Source organism: Helobdella robusta, assembly GCF_000326865.2.
Source record: "Helobdella robusta unplaced genomic scaffold HELROscaffold_2, whole genome shotgun sequence".
Lineage (NCBI taxonomy): Eukaryota > Metazoa > Annelida > Clitellata > Rhynchobdellida > Glossiphoniidae > Helobdella > Helobdella robusta.
This window is the reverse complement of record NW_008704083.1, coordinates 6,875,571-6,887,568: the sequence shown is the minus strand read 5'-3', so window position 1 is coordinate 6,887,568 and position 11,998 is coordinate 6,875,571. Positions and strand designations below refer to the sequence as shown.

The 11,998-nt window shown below is 31.2% G+C and overlaps 3 protein-coding genes across 3 annotated transcripts; 2 read left to right on the top strand and 1 right to left on the bottom strand.

The window, feature by feature from the left end:
* Positions 1–200: 200 nt before the first annotated feature.
* Positions 201–3,550, top strand: HELRODRAFT_94059 (hypothetical protein). The gene is made up of 8 exons (XM_009017541.1): positions 201–394; positions 454–522; positions 586–695; positions 770–1,023; positions 1,127–1,265; positions 2,287–2,392; positions 2,478–2,684; positions 2,750–3,550. Exons 1-8 carry the CDS (start codon positions 305–307, stop codon positions 3,212–3,214), a joined length of 1,440 nt encoding a protein of 479 aa, XP_009015789.1. The 5' UTR covers positions 201–304; the 3' UTR covers positions 3,215–3,550.
* A 725-nt stretch (positions 3,551–4,275) lies between these two features.
* Positions 4,276–5,222, bottom strand: HELRODRAFT_155703 (hypothetical protein; the record flags this gene model as incomplete). The annotated part of the gene is made up of 3 exons (XM_009017540.1): positions 4,276–4,422; positions 4,624–4,820; positions 5,126–5,222. The coding sequence occupies 3 exons, from the start codon at positions 5,220–5,222 to the stop codon at positions 4,276–4,278; spliced, it is 441 nt and encodes a 146-aa protein (XP_009015788.1).
* Positions 5,223–8,242: 3,020 nt separating this feature from the next.
* Positions 8,243–11,052, top strand: HELRODRAFT_64342 (hypothetical protein; the record flags this gene model as incomplete). The annotated part of the gene is made up of 7 exons (XM_009017539.1): positions 8,243–8,293; positions 8,405–8,653; positions 9,102–9,192; positions 9,447–9,529; positions 9,846–10,002; positions 10,615–10,748; positions 10,900–11,052. 7 exons carry the CDS (start codon positions 8,243–8,245, stop codon positions 11,050–11,052), a joined length of 918 nt encoding a protein of 305 aa, XP_009015787.1.
* Positions 11,053–11,998: the final 946 nt, after the last annotated feature.

Here is an 11,998-nt window from a genome sequence, read left to right as displayed (position 1 = left end):
CGATGGAATCAACTCTTTTTTTCATAACGCTACAAAAATTAATGAAACCTCGTTGAATGTGGACGAGATAAATTTTGAAAATCCTGATTGTTCCTGGACTGGAAAAATTTTAGAAGATTGCATACTCGATCGAATTTTAAATCGCTCGAAAAACTTTGATTTTAACAAACAAGCCAACTTGAATTGTAGTGATTGTTCTAAATTCGTTGATGTATTTGGCTGCCCTGATGTAAAGAAATACGAAAAATTAGAAAACGAAAACATCTGGCAAATACAGCAATGGACAGAAGAGTACAGTTACTGGATGAAAGGACTACCTTTTGCAATCCAGTGTTTGTCAATATTAGCTGGATTAGCCATTCTTGTTGTTGTAGCAAAACTGAAAAAAAATAAAGTAGTTAAGACTGAGGTTATGACATTTTAGTCTATTTTTAATAATATATCTTTATTTAGGTCATGAAAGTCAGCATTTGGATTTTGCTCGAATTTTCAGTTGTCGGAGCTTTGTTAATACACGTTTCGGTAAAAGAGATTTAATAAAAATTTATTACAAAAATAATATACTAACGATTGTCTTTTATGTAGGTTATATTAGACTATTTTGAAGCGACCCCAATCATTTGCTTAATGATTCCTTGGTGCCGAGAAATTGGATTTGTACTACTGTATGGTTCTTTAATTCTCAAAATTCAACGGTTATTTTAAATAATTTTTTTAATATACAACCTTTGAAAGTATTTTTTAAAAATTTTGTCGATTTTAAATTCAGAACTTTAACAGAATTTCAATCAAGAAAAGCTCACAGAGTACAATGGCCAGATAAGGACTTGATACGTTGCCTAATAATCATGGCTACAATTTTAGCTCTACACATGGCCGCATGGACCGCTTCAGTATGTGATAACTTGTCATTTGCACAACTAGCAGAAGATATCCGTATAGACATTAAAAAACCATTTTCTTCCTTTTCTATGTTATGCAGAAAGTGCTATTTTTCGATAAAAGACAGAATTTTGGAAGGAGGTACTCATTTTTAATGTATTTGTTGACTAATCATTTAAATAAATTATTTTCAATATATGGCATGCATATGATAGTTTTTTCCAAAAAGTTTTATTCAACACAGGTGAGTTGGTATTCTTAGGTTACTCGCTGTACATGTGTTACAAAGTGAGGAAGGCACCGAACGAGTATCATGAAAATAAATTCATCACATTTTGCATCTTAAACGAACTTCTTACATCTGCTTTATATTACTCGATAAGGTAAAAAATTAAATACTCTAATTATCACACTCAACAAAACACACATACACATAAAAATAATAAATAAATAAATATCGAGAAATAAATTTATTGATGTCAGTAGCATAACAATTAGCAGCTTTGAAGATGACGGATCGTAGAGAGGCGTTTCTGCAGTGACTTCGGTTTTGAAGTACTGGTCTCACAAAAAGTTGTTGAGAGGTTTGAAAAAATGGTAATTTGTTAGTGCATAGTCTTGTAAATATAGTGAATGAAGCAGAATCTCGTGGCAATTCATCGCGTTTATTTATATGTGTGACCAGATTTTAAAAATATGATGAATTAATTCGGCTGCAGACCACCAAACTGCCACCATTAAACTCCTCTTGTACAGTTTTAGAAAGTGTTTTGGGCTCTCACCTCGGTACAGTTACTGGTTGAATGTCGCCTGTTGCACATAAGAACTATGTTTTATTATAGATCATAATCCATTTAAAAAAAACCGGTTGCTTTATTGCGCAAAATAATTTTGTCACACATCTCAAAACGACGAAGTTTCTGATTTTCCCATTCAACTCAAGCGGCATCCATTTATGAAGCTATTTAATTTGATTCCACCAATTACTACTGTTGGGTAGTTGAACTTGAGTTCTTTAGCAATTTCTCGAATAGTTTCAGCTAGGTTAGCTTCAATAATTGCCTTCAGTTTATCATCAGACGTTGTCGACCCCTCTCTATCCTCGAGACTCATATCACCAGCACGAAATATTTTAAGCTAAATTTGTATCAGCTACGTTATGCCAAATTTCAAACTTATGAAACGAAATATTGATGACATTTTAAAATATTGATGAAAAACTTACACAGTGAAATATTTAACTAAATATTTAATATAAACTAGATAGAAGGAAAAATAACTTTTACTACGATATATAATTATCAATATATCCGCTTTGTGTCGAAAAATAAGTAATGCAAAACCGACATTTTTTTCGCACCAACCTAGTGTGTTGATTTACGTAAATTTTTAACTTTTTTGAAGGTACTTCGCTGGTAGTACGTGGCTCCCCGATCAAATATTTCTAGCCAGTTTCATAAAGTGTCACCTAACAGTAACTTTGGCCATCATCCTTGTAGTCTGCTCAAAAGTAGGCTCATGTTTATTTATCTTTTGCATTAGTGGTTTATGAGTTGATGAATGAAAATTAAAAGTTGTGAATTGAAAATTAAAAGTTGTGGTACAGTTGTTGGCCTCCTTCGGCCGAATACAGAACAAGAAGCTGCTCATCTGCCCCTTCTGTTGATTCGAGGTCAGTTCAATTTCTCAATCCATCATCACCTCCTCCCTCTTCACCACCAGTCCAGTTCGAACCAACTAAATCAGATTCAAACAATTTGGACGAAACTGACATCAGTCAGATGACTTCAGAAGATATAAGGGTAAACTTCTTTTAACACCATTAATTATAATAAATAAACTCATTGTAATATAACTTTTTTTGCAGTACGAACTTCGAAAATTGTACACACAACTTCAAATTTACAAAACAAAAACAATGCGACTTGATAACCCCCATATTTCAAGAAGACGTGGTGGTAAAAAACAACCAAATCGAAAGTTCAGTTTTCAAAACCTGCACGCCAAATACAGACAGCAGAGTTCGGTAACGTCAACAAACGCTGCAGCGACAACACCGAGTGGTAGTGTTGGAGGGGGAACGTCGATGGCAGGCGACCACTGCGAAAACTCAACAGTGACTGGTGGGGGAGAAATTGACTTGTCCGTTCGATCGCCAGAAGATTCGTCCAACAGCATGGAAGGTGTGTCCGTCTACATGGACGAGAATAGTTACGCCAGTCCGGAAATTAACACTTCCTCTGGAAAAGATTGCTATGCAGCTAAAAAACAGCAGAACGCTTTTAAATCTATATTGACGGCCGCGCGAAATAAAACGAAGCATACAAATTGATTTCAAATTATTTTGTATCTCTTTTACAATTTGCAGTTCTTATGTTTGTTTCGTTCAATATTTTATCTATATTTTCTTCGTCCAACTTAATTCTGAGTTTAACAAAATAGACGTAGACATTACAAAAACGTTCAAAATTTACTAATAACATCAATCAATCAATCAATCAATCAATCAATCAATCAATCAATCAATCAATCAATCAATCAATCAATCAATCAATCAATCAATCAATCAATTAGCTTATAAAGCGCTATCTCCGCGATCAAGGCCCAAATTTATTTTTATTGAAATATTTAGCAATTAGATTTTCTATAAAGAATTGATAGCTAACGCTTTGGGAGTTAGGCATGTGTTTTAAAGTTGAAATCACATTATTTAGAATCACATTACTTAGAAATCACAGAAAAAAGTTAAACCTTAAATTAACAAACCATGAAGAATGTTGAAAATTATAGGATCAAGCACATTTTGTCACATTGAGCCACATAATGACATACAAGAATGTTCAAATAGTACTTAAAATTGCATACATAATGAACAAAGTGAAACATAAAAATTATTATCAAGAACAATAATTAAATTTTTTATTGGTGGATGAGAAAAAACAAAATGTAAAACTGATTGTATGTTAGACTGTTGAATGTTCTACATGAATGCATGATTTTCATAAAAATTAGAAAAGTATAAAAGAACAAATATGTAACATTAAATACAAAATAAATTAATACATGATGTGGTTTCCATGCCAAATAATTAAGAAATAAAAATGAAGATTAATAAAATTTGAGGCGAAAAGCTAGGCAAGTTATAATTGATGATACTATAAAGCTCATTACATCATTGCAGAGACTACATAATAGCGTACAAATGTTAATAAGAATAACATTAATCAAAAACTTGTACATTTACTAAATAATAGAAAAGCAATTAGGATAGCATCTTACAACGTATTGGAACAAAATTTTGATCATTAATATAGTTTTATTTTAATAGTAACTAACACCCAATGAGCTAATTTTATTGAATATAACAATAAAATAGTCAATTTAATGAAGAATTCACTTCTCATTCCATGGGAATGCCTGTCCAGGCTGATGTTTGTGGACCACTTCTCTTCCATTAAGGGAGATAATGTCACCGGTTTCTGCATCCAAGAATATCAGGGTAGGGATGCCTCTGACATCGAACGTCTTACTCAGTTTCTCCTGTGTGCAGCATTTGTATTCATTAGATTTAAATCATTTAAAATTGGTTAGAATTAGATTATTTGATGACAAGCCCGCTATTTCACCAAACTCACAAAACCTTTTTAATTTTATTATCTCCATTTATCACCTTTCCAAATAATGTGTCATTTATAAAGCAAGTAACATTTAAATTGCAAAACCAACTCAAAGTTTGCTTACCTTCATTGCTCTATCTTCATACGGCAGTGCAATCCAAGGCATTTCACTGAAGTACTCCTGCCATTGAGTCACATCCTGATCCGAAGAAATAAATATTATTTCCAGTTTTTCACTGGATTTGTACGTGTTATAGAAAGTTTTCAACATTGGTGTGAACATGCGGCAAGGAGGACACCAATGTGCTGAGAAATACAATCCTGTAGAAAATTTTTACAAAGTACAAAAAGTAATAAATTTACAATCCTATCAAAAGATTTGGCAATAAGTTAAAATTTTGTAACAAGTCTTTGGTATCTAGTAGCATTTTTATCATCTTTATTCAATATACAACAATCAAAGCTTGAGGTAAAACAATCGTTAGCAAGTTATATATGAAGGCAACCATAAATTCAAACAAAATTATTTAAAAAATTATCTATCAATTATAATTTTTTGACACAAATGTTACAAATTAATTAGTTAATGAATGCAAGCAAAACAATTATTGTAAGTTATAACAAACCAATAACTTTAGAAGATTCAACAACTGAACTTGTGGAAATCTTCTGCTTCTTGCCATCAACCAACTCTTTGCCAAGTAAGCTTACAATATCACTCATGGTCAGTTCAGTTATGCTGATGATTCAGACTGATCAAACAAAACTAAAGAAAACCTACTCCAAATAAAAATTAATAAATAAATATGCCGTATTTATAATAAAAATTATAAATGTTTTATAACACAAATTATTATCAAGATGTTATTTATTGAAGGGAAGTTTTCGGACAAGTCAAGAGTAACATTTTTCAGCTTATGCCTAACGATAACATTAGTACATTCTTTTACACATTTTAAATTCACCTATCTATCTATAGTATTAGTATAAAATAAAACTATAAACAACTAATAACATAACTGATAACACATCTCACATAACAAGTAAAGAAATAACTCTCTACTCCATTTTCCCGAGATTTAGCTGATGCACAATATTATTAGGATGAAAAATTTTGCCAAAATGTCCAAAATTACTAAAAAAAAAATAAGAAAAGACTAACACCCTTGTTCAATATCTGAAGAACAGTGAAGAATGATTAAAATCCAGCTGATGCACAACAATATTGTACCCGGCTTGGCAACAGCTATACAAAAACACTCGTGTATTCATGCATGTTTGCATACAATACAATACAATATGCACATATAACACATAGCCATTTGAAAAAAATTTACATAAAATATACATTGCATTTAATATTTATATTTCATATACTATCAATATATTGTTATATATAATTACATAAACATATAAACATACATATTTAAATAAAACATTTATTACACATATATAAACACAAATCCTAATAATCTTATCTACGGATTATAACGATCATCGTATTATTCACATTCATGCACGGCATATACTCATACACGCCATCATACACCTGTGTTTGCTGGGGACCTTTTGCTTTGGTGAATTCAAGTCAAAAAATTTTTGCTTTTTGTGTTGAGCATTGAATAAAATACCGTGGTGGCGAGTGAGTACTTTCTGGCGCTCAATAATGAGTGAGTACATTCTGTTGAGTGCTGTTCGAAAATTTAATAAAATACCATGGTCGTAAGTACCTTTTGAATAAAATACCATGGTCATGACTAAGTACCTTTTGAATAAAATACCATGGTCATGAGAATGTACCGTTTGAATAAAATACCATGGTCATGAGTAAGTACCGTTCAAATAAAATATCATGGTCGTGAGTGCTTTTTGGCAATATGCTTATACGCCATTACGCATCTGCATATTAGTAAGTTAAGTACCTTTGTTCTGTTGCATTCAAAAAAAAATAAATTGTTGCCTTTGATATCGACCAGAGTCATGAGTGAGCAATAATAACGTCATGTCATGTATGGTACCAATAAATTTTCAAGATATTATTTAGGCAAGCTGTAAGTATTTAAGCTACGCGAAATTACTAATATAAGCCCATAAGCTTACCAAGCTGTTAACATTCTAAGTACATATGTGGTTATGATGAATTAAATGGGAAATAATTGCCAAGAGTTTTTTAATGCATAATATGTATTTTTTTGTAGATGTTTGTGCGCTTTGTTGAATCCTATGAGCTTTGGAAGAGTGTAATTGACCTTTAACCTTTATGTTATGCTTTGTACTATTTTTCAATTATTACTAAAATTTGGAATTTTTTACATCTTCTAAACTACATTCTTTTTTCACGTTATGACATAATGAATATTGATGGAGACATTCATTATGTACGTTTTTGAAACATAACTGGGATGAAAAAACTAGTGAAACAGAGCAAACACCAAACTTTTCTCATCTGTACTAGCATGTGATCTAGACCTGTAGATAAATATTCTAGATATTCAAAAATGAATCTAAATATTCTAAGTATATAATAGATCCTAAATATAAGGATTATCATTCAAAGTATATGGATGGGTAGATCCTCACACTTATTTCCATTTCCATATTCTTATTTCAATCTTTATAAACTAATAACAGCTCATTCCATATCTTTGGATAAGTTAACGTAACTATCGTTTGATTATTTGTAAACAAATCGTTGAGGTGTTTGTTTTACTTAATGATTTCCAGATAACATCAAGTTGTACAACAAATAGCTTAAAAACGTATTATTATTTTACTAATTTGTTCAAATTTTAAGCTGTTTATTGATATTTAGTCAAAGTTATATTCTCGTATTCTGCTACCCTACAAGAAGAAGGGAAAGAAAAGAGAAGAGAACTGAGGAATTTCACTATTTCCAATCTTATGTTTTCATGGTTTCCATTGTTTCGCAACTTGAAAATGCCTCTTAACTACAGCACTTCTATCGTCATGGACAAAGGCCTGTCGAATTACTTCGGACACAACAACTGCTTCCTCAATAGCGCAGTCCAGGTGTTAATTTTAATTTAAATTATTTTCTTATTTAAAATTTATGACAAAATAAATATCAATGAACAGCTTAAAATATTCAATTAAACTTAAAAAATTAATTAAAAAATAAAAAATATTTTTTATTTATAAACTAATAACTGGTCAACTTGTGTAGTTGATCATGACATGTTCGTTTATTTAATTTATTTATACTTTTCTGTTTTGATCAACCATTTGGCTTGCAATTTTTTTATTTTATTTTAGTTTTAATATCTGTCATGGTTATTTATCATTTTATTGTAAATGACATAAAGTCATATGACTCCTAATTGAAATTATTATACATAAATAAGATTAAGAAGTATTAAATTGTCAGACGAGTAACTCTTTTTATTTTATTAATAATTTTAATGATCTCTATTCTATTCAAATTCAAAGTTTTTTGCCATTGATAATAAAATATCTATGTTCTTTCATAAGCAGAAAATAATATATATTTTTTAGAACTTATCATACTTGTATATTTCACATTATTTTAAAGAATTATTTCATTTTAATATCTGTCTTTGTCTAGTATTTTTTTTTTAGAAAAAGCTTATCTAAGAACAGAAATCACTGTGTGAACACCACATAGACATATTTTTTCGTAATTTATAACTATTATTAATCTACCTAACTTTAACTTTTTTCAGGTATTTTGGCACTTGCAAGTTTTTAGAAAAAATTTCCTTGCAATGAGAAACCACGATTGCGTTGAAGGATCATGCATCTATTGTGCCTTGCAGGTTTTTGCTACTTACAGAGTTTTTGATTATATACTCTTTGTTTGTTTACATTGAAAAAAATTATTTTGTCTTAGTTCGTTTTTTAACATTTAAGATGAAATAAATTTTTAGGATATTTTTAGAGAATTTAAAGAAAGTGACGAGAACACATTGAATCCAGACATGTTGCGACTAACGCTGGCATGCTCCTTCCAGGATCAGGATAAGTTCCAGCTGGGACAGTTGGACGATGCTGCTGAGTGCTATGAGAAGATTTTATCCAGAATTCATTTCCATTTGTCTGGCGGTGCCTCCGATGATTTCTGCTCTCTTGGTCACTGCATCACTCATGTGAAATTTGCCATGTCATTAATTCAACAGGTAGGTAGGTAGGTGAATAGGTACGTAGGCAGGTAGGCTCTGTTGTGTGGTTATATTTGTTATTATATTTTTGAGGATTTATGGTGATTAGTTGATTATTCTTTGTTATTGTTTATTTTAATAAAATGACTGACGCATTATTATCTTGGTCCAATCGATTTTCTATCTACATACTTAATTATAAAATTGTTAAACTTTTTATTATAAATTTATTTGGAATTCTTAAAGTTGTTTAGTAGGTTATGACTTGCAATGGTGAATGGCCATTAATTTGTAGGGATTAAATAAAATTAAAATTTCATTTCTTATTAATAAAGTTAGGATTAATAGGTAATAAACATTGATTTTATTATCTTTGAAACAACTTCGTTCTCAAGTTTTTCTTCTAAATTTTTATATCTATGTCAATTGTTGATCATAATTTTTTCTTTTTCAATTTTGACTGCAGACTCTATGTCAATGTAGTGCAACATCAGAACCACTGCCGTACGTTCAGCTGGTTGATTACGTCTCCACTTTATCCATCATGTCTGCCATTGGTTTTTTAAATTGTTTAAAAATTTAGAAAGTTATGTTGTTGACTTAAAAAGATAGTTTTTAAATTTGTTTTTATTTAAATAATTTTGATGTTTTTTTATGTGCAATAATTTTTTTTAGGTATTTTTGTCTGATCTCAAATTTAAGCTAATTTAAATTTAATTTAAAATCTATTTAAAATTTAATTATTTCCATTTAGGCTAATTACACTAACAATAATGATTATATTATTATTTTGATTATCTTTGATACAGAGAGTGCTCAAAGATGATGAAGACAAACGACTTCAGTGAATTGCTGAGATATGCATTCAACTATGAAATGTCAAGCACGTGTCCCGTTAGATTTACACTAAACTTTTGTCTTGTATTTTCTAAGTTATCTTCAGTTGATTCTGTAGTGTTCATTTTATCAGCACCTTCTAATAATTGTATTGTTTTACATGATATCGTTTAAAAAAAAGTGTAACATTAGTCTTGGATATTTGTTTTAAATATTTTATTAAGGTTTTTATTTATGCTTATACAGTGAGGCACGAATTGCTTGCAACCATCATGTAATGTTCTGCTTATAATATGGCCATGCTTAATTATGTTGTAAATTTTTGTTTTAATCCTTGTAAATTATCCAAGCAATGATTAAAATTTATTTGCAGCTAAAGTGTGGACTGAAGAGTAGAACAGTGAGAACCTTGGTGAACTGTCCTGATGTTGTAAGCATTGGATTGATTTGGAACTCCGATCAACCTGATCCAGACCACATCAGAGAGTTTGTATCCACCATTGGAGAGCATGTAACTCTGCATAAGGTATGTACGCACTCTAAGGTTTGTCACTATGTATCTAAGTTTTATTTGATAGACGTTATATATACACATACATATGCATGCCTATACGTGTGTGTGTGTGTGTGTGGGTGTACGTGCATGCGTACGTTTGTTTGTTTGTGTGTGTGTGTGTGTGTGAGTGTATGTGTGTGTGTGCATGTTTGCTCAATTAAGCTATCTCACTTTATATGAGCAGGTAATTTTATGGAACCAACTTCATAAAATGTTACTACGAAATAAACTCTGGTATTTGCTGGTAATGGAAACCTGAATCCTTCATTGAATATTTATGGAATGTTGCTTGATTAAAAATGAGAAATTCATTTAAGATGATGATGAACCATCAAATGTTATAAAATAGTGATAAAAATATTGGTTATATCATCATTATTACTTAAACATGATAATTACTTGTTCATTGGGAATTCCATTTCATCTTAGCTTTTCCTTATTTGTTTTATTGATTCTGGGTTCTCACCTATTATCAGTTATGTGTTTTATTATATTTGTATGTGTTAACTAGTTATTATCTAACGTTCAATACAAGTATAACATAATGTGAAAAATATGTACATGCAGCTGTTTGACGGTGCCACAGGTTTCAACACAACGGAGAGTTCAGTTCGTGAGTTAGTAGGCGTTGTGTGCTACTACTTCAAACATTACTCAACTTTCTTTAAGAGGTCCAAAGATGGAAGGTGGATATCATTTGATGATGCCAGTGTCTCCGAGGTACTTTTCTACATTTTTTTAATTTTTGATTTTCTTTCATATGTTTATGTCTTTCCATTAATGTTTGTTTGTTTGCATAATTTTTTACAAGTTGATTGGTTTATAAGTTTTTTATTTGACAAATTGAATTAATTTATTATTAAATTATCAGATTGGAGATACATGGGATAAAGTGATTGACAAATGCTGCAAGGGCAAGTACCAGCCTCTCCTCCTCATCTACCAAAACAAACAGGCTGAGCTGATCAACACTAAAACCGCTCCTAAAAAAACCTCTTTCATAGTGAAATGTATGTGTGTATGAAATTGATGTTTTGGTTTTTTATTGTTTAATTTTCAAATGTATAGTTCTATGATCACTCTGTTTATTTTATTTTATTTAACGCAAATGACCAGAGGGCATTAACATGCCTTTTACTCAGTCAGAACAAATGAACAATCTCAAATACACATAATAATGGCGGAAAAGAAAAAATAATGTAACATTTGTTGTTTTGCAAACATTGTAGGTTCTATCCGTCTTTTTACAGTTTTTTGAGCCTCCTTATACATAAAGCAGTTGTTTGGTTTATGGACAACGCTATATAATAAAGTGTCATCGTCATCAGATGTTTCTTCCTCACTTTCCTCTTCTACCGACTTCTCCTCTTTATCATATTGAAGTTCGATGTCACTCAAAATATCAACAACTATAGAAATATAGTAGCTTTAGTGAATCCTCTTTGAATACCTTCGATCTTGGTTAACTGATATTTATAATGAGGATTCGAGACAGGCGAATAATTTTTTTTTCCAAGAGAGGGAGAACTTACGTACAATAAGCTTCAGTGAGTAGTTCTTTGTCTCAAGACTTGAAACATTTAATGATGCTGGTGTAGTTAGTTGGTTAATAGAACGGACGCAAGGACGGGGTTGAGTGGTGGTATTGAAAGAGTGGAAAGCTTTGTTTACTTAGGGGATAAGCTGAACGCGGATGAAGGATGTTTGAGCGCAGTTACGGCTAGAGTTTTTGTGGGATGGATGAAATTTAGGGAACTGGGTGGAGTATTGTGTGGAAAGAAATGGTCAGTGAAGATGAAAGGAAGGGTATATAAAGCATGTGTGAGAGCAGCGATGGTATATGGTGGTGAAACTTGGGTGTTGAGGAGAGAGGAGGAAAGTGTACTGCAGAGGGCTGAAAGAGCTATGGTGAGGATGATGTGTGGGGCTAAAGTGAAGGATAGGAGGAGTAGTACAGAGCTGATGTCGAT

What these genes read in the sequence shown, in the direction of transcription:
- HELRODRAFT_94059 (XM_009017541.1), top strand. Translation starts at nt 305, where the DNA reads ATGAAAGGACTACCTTTTGCAATCCAGTGTTTGTCAATATTAGCTGGA. An exon ending in AGACAGAATTTTGGAAGGAG is followed by an intron (nt 1,024 to 1,126) that starts GTACTCATTTTT and finishes TATTCAACACAG; the next exon opens with GTGAGTTGGTATTCTTAGGT. An exon ending in GCTTTATATTACTCGATAAG is followed by an intron (nt 1,266 to 2,286) that starts GTAAAAAATTAA and finishes ACTTTTTTGAAG; the next exon opens with GTACTTCGCTGGTAGTACGT.